Genomic DNA, 22,835 nt, shown 5'->3' with positions numbered 1-22,835 from the left:
AATTATAATGAAATTAGGTGCGGAAGAATTTTCTTTGAGTTCATATAAGTTTTTTGTATTTTATTTTAAGGTTATAAAAGTTTTAATAGCATCTCATAAAATTATTTTTAAAAGTTTAAATTGAGCGAAAAAAATAGATAATTATATTTTTAATAAAATTAAAATTAATTGATTCCAAGAAAATACGTACTCCAAAGTTTTACACACGTGACTTATTCCATGCCTATATATATGATTCTCCCTTTGTACTAAATATGTTTACAAAACCAATAATTTTTAAAGTATTTTTTATTTCTCCTATATAATTTTATATGATATAATTGTCACTTATATTTTAGATTAATAAATTAATTTAGCAAATATAAGAGCAGTATTATGATGATAGTGAAATTTTGAGAGAGGAAAAAGGAAATATGATTGTGATTATTTAAACCAAACACTACTTAATTATTAATTAGTAATCTGATACTAGTAGCTAGAATAGTTACCAGACCTTATACTTGTATCCAGAAAAGGAGGGGAGAAAATTACAAAAGACCAATTAAATATACGTGGTTATACAATATAATAAAGCAAATACATATACATAATCATATATAAACATACACAACAAAAATATTAATCAACTATATAGTCACTTGATAAGATCTTACAGCAGTTAAAAGGAGTTAAATTACTATACACATGACTAATTATAAAAAAATTTTAAACTCACATTCAATTGGAATATCGCTTGTATTGAATGGGAGTTTAAAATAATTTTATAGAATGTGTATAGAAATTAAACTCAATTAATCAGTTTGGGTTGTTGTTGTTGTTGCTGTTCGTCGTGAGGGATAAAGACAACACATTCTTCACATTTGACTGTTTGGTGTTGTCGACGACAACCATGATGATTTGTGTCACGTGACAGCGAACCACCATAACCAATTCCAACCAAACTTTTGGCTTTCAACGCCTCCATTTCCCAATCGGTGTTATACACAACAAGAAGGATGGAAACAACACAAGCCACCTGAGCCGATAGCAGTCCATAACACATTCCCACAAACCCTAATTCCCAAATAAACCCCAAAACAATTGCCACGGGTGCCCCAACCAAGTAGAAAGAATAGAAGTTGATTCCAGCTCCAACCCCAGGCCTAGCACTCCCTCTAAGGATTCCAACGCTTGTTGTTTGTGGACAATTTGCAATCTCACATAATCCAATTATGGGCAAAACCGTAATTGTAAGTTCCAACACTTCACTATCACTTGTGAAAACCCTACCCCATTCCTCTCTCCCTAGAGTGGTCCATAATAATCCCAACACTGAGGTTGCTAGTGCCATTCCTATGGCCACCATGGTGGACAAGCTCGCCCTTTCGGGTTGACCCGCGCCCAGTTCGTTTCCAACCCGAGTGGAAACGGACGCGCTCAGCGCCATCGGCAGAGTGTACATCAACGAAGTTGTCTGTATCACTATGCCGGCGGTTGCGAGAGCCACACGCGGGTTATAAAGATAACCCGCTAGAATGGTCATTAGCTCGTACCACCACCATTCCAAACACACGCCAAGACAACTTTGTATCGAAAATCTTATCAACATCCCCCATTCTTTGCGACTCAAAGTTGTTGGACAAGAATTATTGAAGATAGCATCACCATGGACAACCTTTTGAGATTGTGACAAGGGACAAAAAAGCGACAACGACGACGAATCTTTATTGTTGTTTGAGATATTTGTGTATACCATGTATGATAGAAGAAACAAAAGTGTGTTGAAATTTGCGACAAAAGCCGAAACCGCGATCCCGGGAACACCAAGGTTGAGTTTGAAGGTGAAGAAAGCGAGTACTGGAATATGTATGAGAATGGAGAAGAAAGTGGACCACATTAGAGGCCAAGTTGTACCTTTGCTACGTAGAAAAATACGTATAGGGTGAAGGAAGCTATTAGCAATGAGGTCAGGGATAGAATAGTAGCAATAGACGCTTGCAATTCGTGTTATTTCAGAATCTTGATGGAGGCAAAGCATCAAAGGTTCAAGCTTTAGCCACAAGATTGAAATGGGTAGGGATGCTAGGAGTAGCATTAGGATGGTTCGTTTCAATGTGATGGAGACCAAGGAGAAGTTTCTAGAACCGAAGGCTTGGGTGCAAAGCGGCTCCATGCCTATGGCTAGGCCCGAGAGCACGGAGTAGCCGGTGATATTAGTGAAGCCGATGGCTAAAGCACCACCGGCTAACTCGAGGCTCCCGAGCCTTCCCATGCATACAACCATGATCATGTTCTTGAGGTATCCCACTAAGCTCATGGCTGCTATTGGGAAACCTATGTCTGCCATTCTCTTTACCTCATCCACTACCTGCTCATGATCAAGAAAAAAAAAATAAACATAATTAACTTTAATTTTTAAACACTTAAATTCTTATAATTTAAATACTTATTCTACTGTCCTTATTGGACTTTAATAATTGTGACGTCATTTTGTTATTTGATATAATCATGTTTGAGAGTCATAAAGAATTATAATTAACTTCTTTATAATTTTTAATATATTTATCTTTTATTTTTTAATTATTATTAAAATAAATAAATAAATTTAAATGTAATAAAAACATAATTATAAATATTACATATATAAAATTATAGATATTGAATTAGATAAGATAATTTTATATTATTATTTTTTTAGTATTACTTTTTTGAATTTTGATAAATAATAAAATTTGTGTGCAACAAAAACAAATCATGGCCAGAGAGTAATCACCACTTCCCACCTCTTTGTCCTACAGACACTTTCTATTTTTGTTTATCTCACTTTGTATTTGTATTTTCTATTTTTGTTTAGAAGACTACTAGAGTTTTGAAATGTCACTATACTTCTTATTCGGTTTAAATAAAATGAGATGAAAATTTTGAAGTACAAAAAAAAAGAGTAAAAATATGAGTTTATATTGACAAATAAATTTGTACATTATTTCTTCTCCCAGTCAATAGTCAAACCGTAATCTTTTTTACAAAAAATTAAGATACATATAAAGTCAAAACTATTTGTGTGTAGTGATATATATAAATTAAAGAATGAAAATGAAGAAGAGAATTAGTAGTTGCAAGTAGTGATACCTCTGCGGTTGTAGGGTATGGCTTGGAGGTTTTCTCCACGGCAACCATATCTTAAGGAAGGCTCTAGTTTTTCTCTTTCTTTGTTTTATGATAGTGGGTGTGGATATGTTTGTGTCACAGGATATTATAACAGTCTCTGAGAAGCACAAAAAATTAAATTGGAAGTGTGTGGAATGAAGAGGGGACCATAAAAAGTGTAGTGAGAGAAGAGGGGAACAATAAGCAATAAAGTGTGTTACGTTTGTGATGATGTGCGAGGTTGAGAAGAAAGCAATAAAGAATAACCCTTTATATAAGGTCTTGGAGGGTGCATGGTGGGGTATGTTAATGTTAGCAACATTGCTGGAATTATATTCATTAAATTTTAATTATTTCAAAAGCCTAAACTACTAATACCACATTATTATTTGAAGTGTGTCATGAAGTTAGTTCTCGAATAATTATATTTCTAATAAAATATTTATACACAGCTCTAAGTATACAATGATGTAAAGTATTATTCCAAAAATATAAAGAAAACTCAACAATTATAGTCCAAAAATATTAGGGGCCAATATTTATTTGCCTTTTATATTTATTTTATATTTACGCCAATACTAATTATTTTTTTACTAAAAATATTTTTAGTATTTTTAATACTTGGTCTAATAGTTTTAATACTCATAGTTTTATTAATGTAGGATAATCAAACTCGGATATTAAATTAGAATATTTTGAGGTATATTGAGAGGTGATGATGAATTACATCATGGCCATATATATACATATATACAAATTAATTATATGTCACTTTACTCACTCAAACGTTCTTATATACAAGAAGTAGCATTGTTCAATCTCAATCACTAGCTAGAAGATGAGTTGTTCCATTCACTCATATAATGTATAAGAGACATATAAAGTTATTTGCACAAATACATTAATTTGTTCATCACTTCTCCTCGGTATTATTATAAATAATTACTAGAATAAAGATAATTAAGAAGTAGATTTAAAAAATTATAAATCTTTGATTTCTATTACTCATTAAATAAACAATGATATATATATATATATATATATATATATATATATATTGTTTATCTTTGTATTAAAAATATAATCATTCATATACCTTTTTCTATCAACTTAAATTTTTTAGAAAAGTAATATCATGACATGGTATCAAAATTTCTATGACCGAAAAATCTAAAATTTGATTTTTGTTGAATTTCAAAAAAAAAATAAATAGCATAACACATAAAAAAAAGTTTATACAAAAAAAAATGCACAAAAATTTAGCTTAATCCGTTAGAAGAAGTGAGATGATTATCACTCTCTCTATATGCATGTTTAATTAATTAGAAATAAACAAAAAGGATATGCATATATAATTGGAGAATAGGAATTAAGAATATGCGAGTAGCTAGGTAATATAGTGGTGCAATGGTGCACTAAAAAACCTTATTTAAACCGTGCGATATATACATGAATGAATAGGAATACCTAAAGTTCTCTTCTATCTTAGTCCATCTTTGTCACTTTTCCAAATATGAAGAGGCATAAGCACATTCTCTGCTCCATAGGAATTACACATATGCTGTATTACCACAAGTTTCAACTTCACGTTTTAAAAAGAAGATGTTGCTAATTTGTGCATGTGCTCCCAGAACTCATTGCTATTGCATTGTGTATACTGAGATCATGTTTGGCGAATTTTGGGCGCTTACGAATTGTTCGATGGAACTCACACTGTGACACACTCCTAATAATAATAATATATATCTTTTCGGAAACAAAACTTCTGCCTACTATTCTTCTTCTACTTATTTCCACTCTATTTTTTATACATTATCACCATACATATAATTTCTCATATCATATTCTTAATCATCTATTTTATACATGTGGTAGTAAATATCTATGCTTTACAGGTTCGATATAACTCTTTTGACCAATGCTTGCTGATAAAAAAAATACGTGAATAATTTTATGAGTTCTTATTACAACTATAGCCAAGTAACGTTAACTAGTTGAAAAATAGATTTATTATAAAAAAAAAATTAATCTTTCACTATTCTAATTGTTAGAATTTTAAAATTAAAATTTTAAAAAGATTGACTTAAATTGGCTTATATTATAATTGATTCTCTAAACTTTTTCTAATTTTATATCGCACAGCATGTGAAAAATTATTAGAGATAAAGTAGTAACAATAATATATTTAGTCGTTTTTATTGTGTTCATATTCTATTTTTTCAGTTTAAAAAATCAAATGGAAAAATGCGAATAACAAAAAAAAAAAAAATTAAAACCGTTTTGTCATAAAAATATTATATATCATAAATTTTGTAAGTAAATTATTAGAAGGAGGCAGACAAATAATTTTATACCAAAATTTAATTTGATCAATGAAATTATTGTAAACATGCTTAATTTGAGTTTAATTTTAATATATTCATAGTGTAAAATTTTTATGTATTTATTTTTTAATAATTATTTATATAGTTAAAATAAAAAATAATTATTTTATAGATATGATAATATATAAATATATACATATACGTATAAAATTATTTTATTATTATTTTAAACTATAAATTTCTAAAACTATATAAACTTAGCTATTAGAATCAATTAAATTTTGTAGGTTATCTAAATCCCCAACAATCGAAATACAAATATAAATCAATGCAGTTGTTATCTTCTGATAGATCTTGATAAGTAAAACACTAGTAAGTCATATGGCCAATGTGACATGTGCATTGATGACTAGTAACTAAGAAATGACAATGACTACTTTAAAAATTTGTGAAAATATAGATAACTGAATACGAAGAATTTTTACCGGATGTAAATAAAAGTCTACATGTGTGTAAAAATTGGATTTGGATCGCATTATACTATCCAAATTAGAGATAATTATTACCCAAAATTTGAGTATAATAATTATATATTTGCTATAATCTTATCTTAGTTCAAAATAAATAATAATTATAATTATTAAATAAAATTATCAGATCTTAAAAATTATGATTATATATTAATTTTTTTTTCAATTGTGTATTCCTTTTGTAGGAGTACTTTAGCCATATTTGGACAAGGTCATTGGATCCACATAATAATAAAATATTTATTGAATTGATTAATATTTTAAAATATTTAATTTTAAATTATTTTATTATTTAAAATAATATTTTAGAATAAATAATGTTATATACCGATCAAAAATAAATTATTATGTATTTATATATAATAAATATAACTGTTATTTAATTTATTTTTAATATTATATATATAATAACTAATATTTTATGTACACCTAACATAATTATTTTAAAATAACCATAGATAACTTTAATATACCACAAAAGTATTTGTTGAAATAAAATGATAGAAATCTTGTTACTAATCATAAAAATGTGACTACTGATATTTATATAATGATAATAATTAAAATATAAATATGTTATATTAAATACTTTTAATAAAATATATCAAATTATGTAATTATTTTTATATAAAAATATTTTCGTATGGATATTAAAAATTATGATTAATAGAAATATTCTATCACATGAATGAGTGGAGATGGGAAATAATGGCGTAGGTACTAACCGAGAATCACCCAAACTAATTGATGGATTTTTTTAAATTTTATTTTTTAAAATAATTATGTAAATTATAATTTGTTATCATATATTTTTTAAAATAAAATAAGAAAGAATATGTTAAAAATATTATATAATAAATATTATATTTTATAATATTATTTGATAAAATTAAAATATCTCCTCATTACATAACATATTACATTATAGATTAGTACAACGTGTTAATATATCAAAAAAATATACAGAAATTAATAAAATTATATACAAAATGAAAATTTAAGGATTACTTCAAATTTAAAAAACCAGAGGTATACAATTTCATAAAGAAAACCTTGATTATATTAAAACTTTATTTATTTATAGACTTATATATATTATTAAAAATAAATACCTTGCTATATATTATTTTAGTTAATATTCATTTTCGGTTTGTAGGGACTTTGAAATTTGAAATTAATTACAGTATTGGGAGATAGGTCCACATAAAAAAAAACAACAGAAAGTTTAACTAATAAAAATTAGATTGTATTGTAAGCAAAAAAATATCTCCTTTAATAATATTATATATATAATATATGTATCACATGTTAATTTTTGGAGGCAGGCAAGATATTTTATGATGGGATATATATAGATCCAAAAAATCACATAACTTGCTTGAAGCCACCTCACCACACCTTTTTCATTGGAGCAAACACCTTGTCCTCAAAAAGCAATTTGCTATTCTAATTCATTCATATTTGTAACGTTGTTCCCCACCATGCATTTTATATCTCTCCAACATATACATATCCTCGCCATTTACCTTGCCCATAAAAATATTTTTATACAAAAATAATAATTAATAATTATTAAATATTTTAATATAATATATATTTATATATTAATTATTATTTGTATATAAAAATATCTTTACGTGAATAATTACGGTTAGATAGACAATTTTTATTATTACATAAAAGAATTGAAGCTCACTAGTCTCTTATTAGCTTCCATCATGGTGATTCGATGATGTGATCCTATATACCACACATGTTCCTTAATAGGTTACGGTTCAATAAGACAGGAAAAGGTGGTTTCACACAAGTGAATCCATTAACATATATTCACTCAAAATTTAGACTTTGACAAAATCTTGGTCATGTCTCGTTCACCACGTACATTTGACATGCCAATCACTTTTCTTTAACAGGCAGAGAATTTTCTTTTTTTTTTTAATTGTAAATAAAATACTGCTCATGAGAATTTAGACTTGAGATTGGCGAACTAATTAAAATTACGTGATTATTCAAATGAAAATAAAATGTAAATATTATAGCTAAAATGAACATAATCATTTTAAAACTATCAGCGTATAAGTGTTTATCAACTAAACTATTATATTTTGATTATTTTTTTTCTAAAATTAAGTGTTTAATTATAAAAATAAAATAAAATATCTTTTAATCAAAGCGAATTACGTTTCTAAATATTTTTTCTTCAAAAAGCAACTTTTTTTTACTATTTTCCTTTTTTCCATCATTATTTTTTCTCTTTGTGGCGCAATGAGAAGTTGGTGAAGACGGTGACATACAAAATATACAAGTAAGATTTGAATAATGTAACGCATTTGGTGCTAACCCTAGCTATAAGCTGCATGGCTATAGTGTGCATGCGTCTTTTCTTGTTCTTTACGACTAAATAATGTTGAATATTGACAAAATTCACTTCAAATTAGGCATGCCTATTTACTTTCAAACTCCATGAACGCCGTATTAGAGGGCTTTAGAAAATCAACAACCTCCCTTTAAGACTCTTTAACACTTGTATGCTTCATTGTTACCCACAAAGTACTAATAACTTTGCTTTTATTTTTATAATTTATTTGTTCATATTTCAAACACTACATTATTAATGCACCGAAGACTTTTACCAATTAAGAATACTCAATTTCATGCTTCCTTACGGTCTTGCCTTCCCCTTTTCATATTAATTTTGTTTTTTAATATGTGAGTTCTTTACTTATTTTACTCCCATGCTAGCTACACTAGAAGGATCTTTCATAGATTTCCTTTTATGAGAAAGAAATTTAGTACAGTACAGTTCACACTCTCTGTACCATGTTCTTTTATCTTGGTACACAAGATTCGCATAAAATACTTTTCTAGATTGCATTGTATTAGTTGTCTGTTTACCTAACCAATTTGAATTAGTGGTGTGGTTAGTTTATTCGTTCACTTAAGTCGTCAGAGTTATGTTAAGAGTTTGAATTTTATCTTGTGCATTTAGCAATTTATTGACCAATAATAAATTCTTAAATAAAACTCATATCCATTATACACTAATCATTAACCTGTCGAATTGAAAAATATTATGCGAAAAAAAAGTTGGCTACTTACCTAACCACACAATATGTGTATGGCCCTTATTTGTCTTGGTGCATGCCTAACATAAATTATTGAAAAATTATTAATTCGTTAGTACTTTGCGCGCTTTGTTATTTATGCCTTGGAATAAATTCCCAGGGATTAAAAGAGAAGAGTAAACTTGGAGGAGCACTGGATATTATACCGGTAGTAGTTTTGATGTATATTGTTATTGCCTTATTGGATAAAAAGAATAAATAATGGGGACTATTGAAAATGGTAGACATGTGTAACATGATTCTTTGAACTAAATTGAATCGGTCCATTCGACCAAATTAATCAGAAATTAATTACTACACTAATTTTATTCAAAAAAAAAATAATTGTAAGAAAATGTGTTAAAAATTTAAAAAAAAATTATTCGGTCGAATTATTCGATTTTTAATTTTTAACAGATTTAAAAAAAATATAATTTAAAAAAAATATATTATATATATATAAATATCAATTTTTTATATTTAATTTAATTATAAATAAATCTCGGTTGAATTTTTAAATTTTTATTTTTATCAACTTAGTGATTAATTAGGTTTTCATAACCTTGTGTGTATTCTTAATATCCTTGATTTTGAACCGATCATCTAAGACACTTTTGATTTTGTTGATCTCAAGAATGTCATCTCCGACCAGTACTAAATCGTCCACATAAACTAACACTGCAGTAAAACCAGTTTCACATTTTTTTGGTGAAGAGGCTATAATCAGAATGGCACTGCTTGTAGCCAAGCTCTAATAAAATAGATTTGAGCTTGTTATTCCATTGTCTACTAGCCTGCTTGAGTTCATGGAGCAACTTCTCTAGCTTGTACACTTGTCCCTAGCCAACATTTAGCCCTGGTGGAGCAACCATATACACCTTTTCATTAAGATCTCCATGAAGGAACGCAATGTTCACATCTATTTGCTTCAAGTACCAGTTTTTTGCTGCTGCCAATCCAAGTACCATTCGAAGGCTTGTGAGCTTTAGGACTGGACTAAAGGTGTCTCTGTAATCAATGCCAAGGACTTGTGTGTAGCCCTTGGCAACTTCGATGTGCCTTATGACGTTCTACAGATCCCTCGGGGTTGTATTTCACCTTGAAAACCCATTTGCATCCTATAACTTTCTTCCTAGGTGGCAAAGAGGTGATCTTCCAAGTCTTGCTTTCATCAAGTGAATCAAGTTCAGATTTAATAGCCTTTTTCCAACAAAGTGGAGACATAGCCTTCTCATAGTACTTGGACTCAGTATTTGTGGATAATGCAATCGAAAGTGCTCTATGATTTTTAGAAAGTTTCTCATATGACAAAAATTAGATAGAGGATACTTACAGTAGGTATTGACAGAAGAGATGGGCTTGGTAGTGAGATTTAAGCACTGATAGTATTGAAGATAAGAAGGAGAATTTCTTATTCTCGAGGTCCTTCTTTGCACATTCTGCTCAGCAATAAGTATTGTAGTAATTGTTTTATTATTAGCATTAGTGTTAGAGATAGTAAGTGGTGGTGAATTGCGAGAAAGCTCAATTGGTGTTGAGTCTGCATTATGAAAAACATCATTATGTGAAGAATGACCAGTGAGTTCATATTCCTTTGGGTATGACTCAAGATTAACTAAATTTTGGTGTGTTGTGTGTATATTAAAAGGTGCATGAGGTTGAAAAATGTCATATGAAAAGGGGTCAATACTCATGGATTGTTGCTGATTTGATGCAGTTGTAGTTAAGGAGTCAGTTTCATGAGAAAAGGGAAAGTGATCTTCATAAAAATGTACATGTCTCGAAATAAAAATTTGTCTATTTTTTAAGTCCATGAGCACATAGTCTTTAACACCCTCCTTGAATCCCAAAAATACTGATTTTCGAACTCTCGAATCAAGTTTTGATCTATTTGAGGTGATGGTGCTAGCATAAGCTAAACAACCGAATACTCTAAGGGTCGAGAAATCAGGGGTGATGTTATGCAAGATTTGAAATGGTGATTGATTGTTTAGAAAAGTGCTTGGAACCCAATTTATGACATAAACTAGATGAAGGATAGCAAAATTCCAAAAATATTTTGGGATTTCAGATTGAAAGAACAAATTTCTTGTGACAAGAAAAATATGTTGATGCTTCCGCTCAAAAATTTCATTTTGTTGAGAGGTCTCAACACAAGAAGTTTGGTGTATTATTCCAATTTTAATATAGTAAGTTTTCATTGAAAATTCTGGCCATTATCTGTTCTAATGTACTTTACTTAGCTGCTCAACTGAGTTTTTGCAAATTGAACAAAATTTTTTACTATTATGCTAGCTTCAATTTTGGTTTTCATTAGATGAGTCCAAGTGAATCTGGATTTGTCATCCACTATTGTTAGAAAGTATTTGTGGCCAGCAATTGAGGAAATTGCAAGAGGTCTCCAGATATCAATATGAAGAAGTTTAAATATGTTTGCTGAAATAGTATTGTTGTTTGAAAAACTCAATTTCTTTTGCTTTGAAAAATGGCATGTATCACATGGATCAATTTTTGTGTTACAATCTATAAAATAAAAAAAAGATTTCATTACATGGAGTCTTTCAAAAGGTAAATGTCCTAACCTAAAATGCCAAAGATTTATTTCTTTTATTTCTGACTTTGGCAAGGTAAGAATGCTTGTTGTTTGTGCAAAGTTAGGCCTCACTGCTTCATTGTCCAGTGTGTAAAGTCCCCCACAAGCTCTAACTACTCCAATCACTTTTTTCGAGTTGGTATCCAGTATCTTACATTTTTTGTCATCAAAATTCATATGACAATGCAGATGTGATGTGGCCTTGAAAACAGAAATTAGTTTAAAATTAAAGGAAGAGATGTATAATGCATCAACAAGGTAAAGTTCATTTGTGAATATGATAGTTTCAGTAATTTTTTTTATGGCTAATGCACCATTAGGCAATTTTACAAGGATTAAGCTATCTCATGATATGTATGAAAGTTATTGAGTGAGTAAGAGACATGGTCAGTTTCCTCGTGTCCATTACCCATGATGCAAATTTCTTATTTGAAACAATTAATGCGAGAATGTTTGATGTGAAATGCATAATATGTACCAACTTACCTGAATGAGGTGTTGGGAAAGCCTCTTTGTGAGGATCATCACTATGACTTGGTTTCTGCGCTTTCTTGCTGAGAAGTGCTAATAAGGCTGATTTTTGTTCAGGGTGTGAAATCAAAACTTATTACATCACTATCCTGTCCACTATAAGGGTTTCTGAGATTCTCATTGCTTCCCTCAGATTCAGATTCAGCTGCTCTTATGTTGATGAATGCTGTGTTATATCTTTGCTTAAGATGTGGTGGCAATCCATGCTTTTTGTAGCATGTATCAATAACATGTCCCATCTTGCTACAATGTGAACATTGCATCTTGCCTCTTTCTCCCTGTCCTCTTCCAAAGCCTGGATTTCTACCTCCTCTGCCCCTCCCTCTCCCTCTGTCTTGAGAGGCCTCTACAGTGTTCAAGAGGGTGGAAGGTTGAGTGATTTTCTGAGCTATTATTTTTGGTTGAGACAAAATCTAAGTTTTCAAACTGTCTCTCTTGTTATGTAAGAAGAGAGAAAACAATGTTGACGTTTGGGAGTGGATCCATGAGCATGACTTGTAACCTAATCCCAGCATATTGTTCATTCAATCCTCTAAGAAATTGAGTAACCTGATCTTCAGTTCTAAAGTTCCTTATGACTCCTAGTCCACAATTGCAATTTCTTCCACACTCGCATGATGAAATTGCTCTAAAGCTGTCCAGATTTTCCTATATCGTCTTCAATTTCGTGAAGTACACGGTCACGCTCATTTCTATCTGCTTAGTTGCATACAACTCTTTTTGTAGCTCAGCGATTCGGAAGCGGTCACCTTAGTAGTACCTATGTTTTAGGTCTTCCCAAAGATCCAGTGCTATAGTGTTCCAGCTCACACTTTTGGCAATGTCAGGTTCTATTGAACGATTGATCTACGCAACTACATATGTGTTACATGGTTCCCATGCCTCAATTAGGGGATCGTGCTTTTCTGGCTTATCTAAGCTACCATCAATAAACCTAAGTTTGTTCTTTAATTTCAGAGCAAGATTCATAACTCTACTCCAATCTTCATAGTTCCTTCCATTCAGAATTTCATGAGTTATGGATATACCTGAATTTTTGGAGGGATGTAAGTAAAAAGGACTCATAAGATCTTAGATTGGTCCTCTGTTGTTTTTGTTTATGTGCGCTTGAATTGCAGAAAGTTGATTCAAAAATACTGAAATTCCTTGAGGATCGAGGTTCTCCAATGGTGATTGTACTTCTGGTTGTGTGATTCCGCGAACTGGTTCCATCACTGTACGCTAACTAGCGATTCAGAACTTGCGTTTATGATTATCAAGTCTAAATGATTAAGCCCCTTCTTCAATCTCAATCCCTTGGAGCACTCTTCGATCTCCACGCTCACCGCACCATGTTAAAAGATGAGCGAAGCAGAGAGAGAACACACGAATAGAAGGAATTGAGAGAAGAAATAAAACTGACATAAACTCAATCTACAGTGAAAAACTCAAATAACTATTGCTATAGCAACAAGCTTATATAGTGCTAATTCAATTCTAACTAACTACTTCCAGATGGCAATAATAATAACAAACTCAATATCTAATGTACTTAAGTTATATTCTGCTGTGTGTTGCTGCATTATATGTATATGAGTTTGTACAAAATTTTCTATCAAGTAACACATTTTATAGTAAAAAAATTTTAGAATTATACATAATCTTTCAAAGTTATCCCTTTTAGAATAGTTTTAAACTTTTTCATTCTCTTCTTTAAACATATTTTTCTAGCTAATGTCTGGACTCATCATGGTATTGTCTAATTAATTAGAACAACGAACAACCAAACTATACCGGCTCCCCATATATATATAAAAGGGATGAAATTGTTTGAATTTTTTTCCAAAGATAAATGTTGTTTTATTAATATAAAATAAAGGTATTTTTATAAGAAAGTACAAAAGAATTGGGTAATCCCATTTATCACCAACTGTGACTAAAAGATTAAGAGCTTAGAAAAGAGTAAAGTAAGAGTAAAGAAAATTAGCAGCATTCATCAGGTATGGCTCACGAGTTCACGCACTAAACTGTTGGCTTCTTTCACTATGTCTGGTGTTGGGCTTGTTACCTTCTCAAAAACACATTGATTCCTCGCTTTCCAAGTGCTCAAACACAGCGCCGCTATGAAGATGGTCTTTTGTCTACCGTTGAATTGAGCCGCTGCCCAAGATAAGACTCGTTGCCACCAATTGAAAAAGGTCTCTTCTTCTCTCATCCATAGGTCAGGGGTTATTAAGCTTAGGCTCCAGATTATTGAAGACAGGGGGCATTGGAACAAAGCATGAGAAATTGATTCAGCCTTCAACATGCATCTTGGACAAGTGGCACGGGTGGATGCGAACCGGCTGTGAACTTGTTGCAACATCGGAAGCTTTTCATGAAGACTCTTCCATAGAAAAATCTTAATTTTATGAGGTAATTTCAATTCCCAAATGCTATTCCATACTGTGTTGTTCTGTACGTTCTGGGGCCTCAATGAAGTAGGAGAATGAAAGAATCCATAAGCAATTTTGTATCCTGACCCAACTTCATATATACCAGATTTTGTCCAGCACCAATTAACTTCATCCTCCTCCTCTGTTGGTTTGATTAAAAAAGATTTATTGCATATATCAACTGAAAAAATTGACTCAATTAGATTTCTGTTCCAGCTTCTATCCAAATTTAGTAACGCACTAACGTAATACACTTGCAGATTTGGCGGGATTGTGAGTGCATTTTGAGGGACATTAAAGAGCACTGGTGGTGGGAGCCAGGGGTCATGGAAGATGCAGACATGAGTACCAGAGCCTATTTTCCATAACAAGCCTTTCTCGATCACCTTGCGCCCTTCAAGAACACTTCTCCAGCCCCACGATAGTACGCTTCCTATCTCTGCATGTAGAAAATATGTATATCTGAAATATTTAGTTTTGAGCATTCTTGATAGAGTAGAATTAGGGTATTTCATTAGACGCCAACATTGCTTGCCCAATAAGGCCAAATTTTGCGTCCTTAGGTCCTTGATCCCCAACCCTCCATCTTTCTTCGGTCTCATCATTGTGTCCCATTTAATCAAACCATTCTTCGTTCTGCGCCTTTTTGACCCCACCAAAATTGCGAGAGCATGCTATGAATCTCAGTCAACAGCGTGTCCAGGAGCTTGAAACAAGAAAGTGTATAAATAGGAATCGTCTCCCCCACTGCTCTCAATAGCGTGTGTCTGCCACCTGATGACAATAGACTTCTTTTCCAACCCATAATCCTCTTCTGAACTTTATCCTTGATAGCTCCAAAGGTTGCTTTCTTTGATTTTTGGACTATAGAGGGCAGCCCCAGGTATTTGTCTTGTGCTTCGATATGTTCAATATTTAGTGTCTGAGTAATTGCTAGTCTTGTGTTCTGAGGTGTGTGGTGACTGAAAAAGATGGCTGACTTATTCAAATTGACTTTTTGCCCATTGAAACCCTCATAGATCTCTAGCAATTCTAGAATACTTTGGCTTGTATTAGGTGTGCTTTTGCAAAAAAGGATTGAATCATCAGCAAACAAAAGGTGATTAACTGTTTGGCATCTCCGATTAACTTGAACTCCTTGAATTAATCTGTTTTGCTCTGCCTTGTGTAGTAAGAAGGAAAGTCCTTCTGCACAAAAAAGAAAGAGATATAGAGATAGGTGGTCACCCTGTCGGATGCCCCTATTTGGCCTAAAATAGCCAAAAGGTTGACCTTCCACAACAATAGAGTAAGAAACAGTCGTTACCAATTCCTTAGTCCAGTCAAAGCCCAGCTTATGCATAATATACCATAAGAAATGCCATTCAACCCTATCATAAGCCTTGCTCATGTCTAGTTTAATAGCCATCTCATGCTCTGTCCCACTTTTCTTATTTTTCAAATAGTGCATACATTCGTGGGCAATTAGAATATTATCCGAAATGAGTCTACCTTTGAGAAACGCACTCTGATTTAGGCTTATAATTTTATTCATAATACCTTGTAATCGGTGCACCATAATTTTAGAAATAATTTTATACATAACTGAAGACAAACTGATCGGTCGTACCTGAGTCATGTCACTGACATCTGGCACCTTTGGAATCAAACAAATTTGAGTATGATTGAAGCTTTTTAGAATTCTGCCACTGTGAAAGAAACTTCTCACTACCTTAAAAACGTCACCTCCAACTATATCCCAGAAAAAATGAAAAAACTTAGCTGTAAACCCGTCATCACCAGGAGCACTCTGAGCATGAACACTAAATGTAGCTCTTTTGACCTCGTCCATAGTTACCGGCCTTTGGAGCCTGCGGTTCATGGAAGCTGTAATCTTAGGCTCCAAATCCTCTAAGAATGGATTCGGATCAGCCGAACAAGAAGAAGTAAAAGTATCACAAAAGTAGTCTTCAGCTACCTTTGCAATATCCTCCGGTTTCGATGCAATCTCATTGTCTCTCCCTACTAATCTCAAAATTCTGTTCCTTCGCACCCTTGATTGAAATTTCTGGTGAAAGAATCTAGTGTTCTGATCTCCTTCTTTTAGCCACTTGACTCTAGATTTTTCTCGCCAATAGCTCTCTTCTTTCAAATATGCCAGCTCCAACTTCTCCTCCAAATTGGTAACCTCTTCTCTCCCATTAATTTCAACCACCCGCAACTCCTCTAGTTTAGCTTGAAGGTCCTCAATTTCTTTCCAAGAGTTTGCTTTGTGAGTTTTCTGCCATTGAACTAGTCTATGTCTACAATCTTTCAACTTTTGGGTCAAGGAGAACATAGCTGAGCCTACAACTTCCATTCTCCACACTTCACTGACAATTCTCTTGACATCCTCTTCTCTACACCAACGTTCCTGGTATTTAAAACACCTTTTACTATGCCAGGATTTAGGTTCGGTTTCCATCAAGATTGGAGCATGATCCGAGCCTGACTCTGTGAGCTTGTGCACCACTGCATTCGGAAACTTCAGCTTCCATCCCATCCCAACTAAATAGTGGTCATGCCTCTCCTTCACCAAATCCTCTCCTTGTCTTCAATTTGTCCACATGAAAGGGCGTTCCACCATTCCAATATCCACTAATTTGTTACTGTCAATAAAATTAGTGAATGTTGCAATGGTGGTTGCTGATTTTTGGCCTCCACCCTCCTTTTTCGCTTGGCTTGTTATAGCATTAAAATCGCCTGCTATTACCACTTTTTCTTCCAGGTGTTGACTCATTGTTGTAAGCTCCTCAAACTGTAAGGATCGAATTTGTTCCGAACAACTCAAATGGATACCAATGAACACCCATACCTCACTGCTTCCGACTTCCTTAATTTCGGCTGCCACAAAGAATTCTCCACTGTTAATAATTTGAATATTGATGCTGTCCTTCCAACCTAGCACAAGTCCTCCTGCCACTCCTGCCGGGTTAACAATATGCCAGTTTTCGTAGTCGCATACCCGAAGTTTTGCTTCCACCTGTCGAGATTGGTTCTTTGTTTCACTTATAAATACAATCTCGGGGGAGTGGGATTTACAAATCCCTTTTAGAGTGTGAATTGTCAGGGGTCTCCCCAAACTCCGACAATTCCAAACTATAGTTCTCATGGCGCCTTGGGTGCCATTTGTAGGCTGGCACCCTCCACCATCTATTCAACTGCATTTTCATCCTCTGTTCTTCCTTTCTTTGTAGATCCTTCAGCTATACCACTCATCAACCTTCTTTTGAATTCACTTTTAGTATCTGACCCTCCAGCACCTTGTCTTGCTAACCTTTTCCACTTCCTACCTTTCTCTGTGATGAGACACTGCCCAATAGCGAATTGCATAAGTTGCCCTTCATCCTTCTTGACATTGGACTGACCAACTATGATAACCTCCATGCATTCTGTTCTAGAATTGGCTGATTGAGGTGACTCAGGTGCTGCCCTGTTACCAGTTTCTTGTGGTTTCAAATTTTGTTTCCCTTCTTGCATTGACATCCCTGCAAATTTTTCCAATAAGCAGTTTAAGACCGGTTTTTTCTTACGTTGAGTGGCCTTATTCTGATTTTGGGTTGAGTTGTTGAATGTTCTTTCTCCTTCAGAGTAGATTCGCGTCCCACTTGGCTGGCTTTAACCCATTCGCCAATGTCATCCTCTTTTACCATATCACTCTCTGTATCCTTCAGTAGATCATGGCAGTTTTTCACCTTGTGCCCAAATTTTGCGTAATAGGTACAGAACTTTCCAAGTCTCTCATAGCGCGATGCCACCTCTACCTCCTTTTTATTAGGTCCTGCCACTATTAACTGATCCCTCACTTGCCTGGCAGCATCAATATTGATTTTGGCCTTCACAATCCTAGTTTCTCTGTCCCGCATCAGAAATTTACGTACATCCAACACTGTACCCAGTCTCTCTCCCAATTTACGTCTAACTTCGAGGGTTTTAAACGATTATGCCAAATCCCAAAATTGAACCCAAACTGAAAAATTAGAAATAATCTCTTCATCACAGTTCTAATCTTCTTTCCATCTCTTGACATGGAGCACATAATCTTTGAATAGCTATAGAGAACCACGTTCAACACGCAAAACATCCACTTCTTTATTAAAAAAGAATTGGAAGGAATTGTCTCCTTTGTCACTCGCGCTAAATCATTCCGGGTTTTTCCATATAGCCTTTAAAGCATTCTCCATGGTTCCAACTGAGACGGTTTTGGAAGCAAAGAGTCTGCCATAGAGACTATTAGAGCAAGTGTTAATACCTTCTGATATGTCTGCTTCTTCTAGTAGAATCACATTCCTATCTCCTTTTTGGTTGTCTTCCTCGATCCGATCTTTATCCTTCGTTGTCTCAACCATGCAGATTACGTAGACTTATATTGAGATTTAATTGACGTTGACAATGTAGTCTTGACGGCAATAAAAACTCCGTTAAAAAATCCTAACAGAATACTAAAAAACCCTAACAGGACAACCCAGGAGTGTACATTATTAAAGTTAACCCGCTCTTAAATTGTTTGAATTTAAGAGTGAAGTTTTTAAGTTCCACATAGATATATAAATTTAGATAATGTGATGTGTATATATTTGACAAAATTCCTAATTAAATTCATTAATACCCCTTGGTCAAAATATAATGTTTGACTGACACGATAATTTCTCCGCAATCTGTTATTTCAAACTGAAACATTTCAAAAAATTTTAAAAATATGTGTATGCATGTTGTGTATGTGTGTTGCTGAGTGAGTGGTGTCTTACTAATTTTCTTTTCAATGAATTATATTATATAATTTAACATGAATTAATATAGTAATTTAGGTTTATTTAGGAATAATGAACAATTTGAAAATAATTCAAATTAAGAATTTCGAGAATTAAATAGTAAAAATATTAGTTCAATATTTTAACTGAGACTTAAGGTTAATTATTTATTATTTATGTTTTTGTATTTATGTCCAATTGCTTTATATATAAATCTTTTGTAGTTATATGTTCTATTTTTTAAAAAAGTTAATTGGTTTAATTTTTAATGAGTAATGTTAAAAAATGTATACCAACTTGAGTTAGTCTAGTGGTTAACTCATTATCCGTTTAAAACTCATTAGTAAGCAACAAACACTTAATTAGAGTTTAGATTCGTGACGAAATTTTTTTAGTTTGCCAAATTAAGAAATACATTAGAAAACAAAAAATAAATGTTCAAAAAATAAAAATAATTATTAACTCATTTTTTAAAGGAAAAAAAAGAGAATATAAGATAAACCAAATTCTAATTCTCTTATTTAAAATTTAATAAAGAGTAATATCCAAAATATTATTGAACAGCCTATTAAACAATCTTACTGAGTAACATTATATTAAAAATTAGATTTCTTCAAAATTTATTTCAAATTTGATATTGATAATTTTAATTTCATGAAATATATAGGAGCACATCTAACAGTATCAAAGTCTCAAAGACCTTGAGGACACCAAAAAAAAAAAAAAAAGTCTCAAAGACCTTGACTTTAACATATAAAATATAATATATGCAATTATTGGCTTAAGATATACTTTGATAGATCATGTGTTATTAACTTTTCATTATATTATTAGGTTTAGTTTATTTGTATTTGTTGAGTCGCCCTCCTCTATGGAATTCCTGGTTCCACCATTGATGATAATGACGATAAAATATAGATATTTAAAAAGAAATTGTGTATGAAACCTCACAGGCTCACACCATTCCTTGAATGTGGTACAAATAGATATAGTAGATAGATGATTATTACTCATCGTTAAGCTTAAAAATTAAGGACCATGCATGTGCAATGTAGTTGCACCAAATGACCTATGGAAATTGAATAATCAATATCCTCAGCAGTAATAATCAATTAATTAGATCCCCACACAAAATAATCATGTCGACACAATTTGCACCTCTTTCATAACTTTTATCCAATATAAAATATCTAATTAAGATGGGATTCTACACCTTCCAAAATGAAACCAATCCGATCATAACACTTAAGTGTCACACATCTCTCATGGGATTCCTTGAACATTTAGAATGATATGAAATGATGTAACTAAAATGTGATATATACACACCCCTTAATGTCCCAAAATGTTGGTCACTGTTTCAAAAAATTCGAACAACCGACACCTTTTTCTCTTTTACTCCCTCTATGAATGGAAAGGGTTGCAAGTTTCTTCCATCACTTCTCATCAAAGATTCAAAGTTTAATTGACTAATAATCGCTTCAACATTTGGTAAAGAGAGATAGACAGATAGATATCAATAACCAATTACATTATATTTATATGGGCCTCACTCTAAAGATATAAGATATTAATTAATCCACTTAATTAATTAGCTAGCACCATTCTAAATCATTTTTTTGATATTTTTGAATAGATTCTATCTGTCCATGCCTCCACTTGCTTGTTCATTGCTTTTTGGATGGCTCCTTGCTAGTGAGTTAGTTCTTAAATAAATAAATAAATAAATAAACACAACAATAAAATAGTTAGTATGCTATCAAACTAGTACTATATAACTATATTTTACCGTTTTTTTCAACGGTGAATACAAACTTAACCAGTACATAAGTTTAATTTGGTCTCAAACAAATTATATTTGTTCCTGAATGGGAAATTCTCCATTCCACATACTGACATACATGTAGTCTTCTTACAAAGTTGGTTCAAATTAAATATTTTTAGAAGATGAAACAAGAAGAAGATCTCTTTTTATCCTTCTCATCAAGAACATGAACAAATAATGACAATCAAAGAGATTTAAAGACTAAACAACTCTTAAAACCACAAGATCATCAGAATGTATAATTTTCTTTCTTTACTTTGTATGCATAAAGAAGTTACCTCTTGAAATTTAGTAGTTTTATTTCCCAACATGTATTAAAACTTTGCTCTCATCAAGTTATATAAATATTATTTTATGTATGGTGAAAATTCAGGTGCAGTCAATTTCACGTGAAGTTGATAGTTGAGAACCGTTAAATAATTTAAATAATTTGATTAAATTTTTATCTAGCGACTCTCAGTTATAACTTCACGTGAAGTTGACTGCACCTGAATTTTCACCTTCATGTATAAGTTAATCTTATTGATGAACACATGAACAATTTGATCATGTACTTTCTGTGTATGACCTTTATTTAGATCCTTTCAAATAATTGTTTGATAAAGGATTAAACTAAGGCTTTTTCTTTTTTCATGAATTTTATTATTATTTACAAACAAGGCTTTACTTGTTTGTAATGATAAAGATAAACAAGTTGTTTGCAAAGTTGATAGTGGAAACAAAAACTTTAATTTTAGGAAGAAAACACAAAACAAGGAGGGAAAGCCCATCGGTGTGTGTAAAGGCCAAGGCCATGATAGCTATCAGCCTTTCAATATGTCAAATTGAGGGCATCTTCTCTGAACACTTTGCTAGGACAGAGGAGTTTGTTGCTTTAAATTCCAAATGGTCTTATGAAATTTTAAGGATTTGTAAGAATGTGAAATTGGACTTTAATATATAACTGCTGAAACAAAATATACAAGACATAAAAAACTCGACTCACTTGAAACAAGGTGAGAAACAAAAAAAGTACAAGAGAATCAAATGATACCAAAGCTAAGAAAGACTAACACCAGAGATATATATATGTGTGTCAAAGTAATTCGAAATAGCTCCTTAAAAATGCAAAGAAAACAAGGGAAAATATTAAATGGTTGCTCCAACTGTCATTGTATTCATCGGTTTATCTATATTGTATATCACTCAAAACACTCAACCATACAGGCATACATTGCTATAAAACATCTAGAAAATAGAAATAATAACCATGCATCTTGAGGTTTTTTAGTTAAATATAAAAAATTGCCGTAATTTTCAATTCGGGTTAAAATAGAAGTTTCTTAAAGTGGAAGCTACCAAATAATTCCAAGTTTTATTATTATTCACATATTTTATTTTATATTAACATAAATATCAATAAAAAAATATTTTTTTTTAAATTCAAATAAAATATAAAAAAATTTGATAAGAATATAAAGTTCTAAATTTTATGCTTAGTTAAAATTTAGGAAAACTACATCTTTAATCACTTATAAATTTAAGATGAAACAATTAAGTATTTTTTTTTTATATCTAAAGAACTATTATGGGCCTTTTGATTTTTTAAAAAAAATTAACCTAACTTATAATTTTCTAAG

At 31.9% G+C, this 22,835-nt stretch overlaps 2 protein-coding genes across 2 annotated transcripts; both read right to left on the bottom strand.

Moving 5' to 3' along the window:
• Positions 1 to 690: 690 nt before the first annotated feature.
• On the bottom strand, positions 691 to 3,337 carry LOC107637639 (protein DETOXIFICATION 55). The gene is made up of 2 exons (XM_016341025.3): positions 3,109 to 3,337; positions 691 to 2,347 (listed from the first exon to the last, which is right to left on the bottom strand). The coding sequence occupies exons 1-2, from the start codon at positions 3,154 to 3,156 to the stop codon at positions 788 to 790; spliced, it is 1,608 nt and encodes a 535-aa protein (XP_016196511.1). The 5' UTR covers positions 3,157 to 3,337; the 3' UTR covers positions 691 to 787.
• A 13,857-nt stretch (positions 3,338 to 17,194) lies between these two features.
• Positions 17,195 to 17,752, bottom strand: LOC148566814 (uncharacterized). Its single transcript, XM_088484442.1, has one exon. The coding sequence runs from the start codon at positions 17,750 to 17,752 to the stop codon at positions 17,195 to 17,197; it is 558 nt and encodes a 185-aa protein (XP_088340568.1).
• Between the last annotated feature and the right edge of the window lie 5,083 nt (positions 17,753 to 22,835).

This window comes from Arachis ipaensis, chromosome B4, assembly GCF_059453495.1.
Source record: "Arachis ipaensis isolate K30076 ecotype BB chromosome B4, ASM5945349v1, whole genome shotgun sequence".
Taxonomy (NCBI): domain Eukaryota; kingdom Viridiplantae; phylum Streptophyta; class Magnoliopsida; order Fabales; family Fabaceae; genus Arachis; species Arachis ipaensis.
The sequence above is the reverse complement of the archived record's forward strand: the minus strand, read 5'-3'. Positions and strand labels throughout refer to the sequence as shown.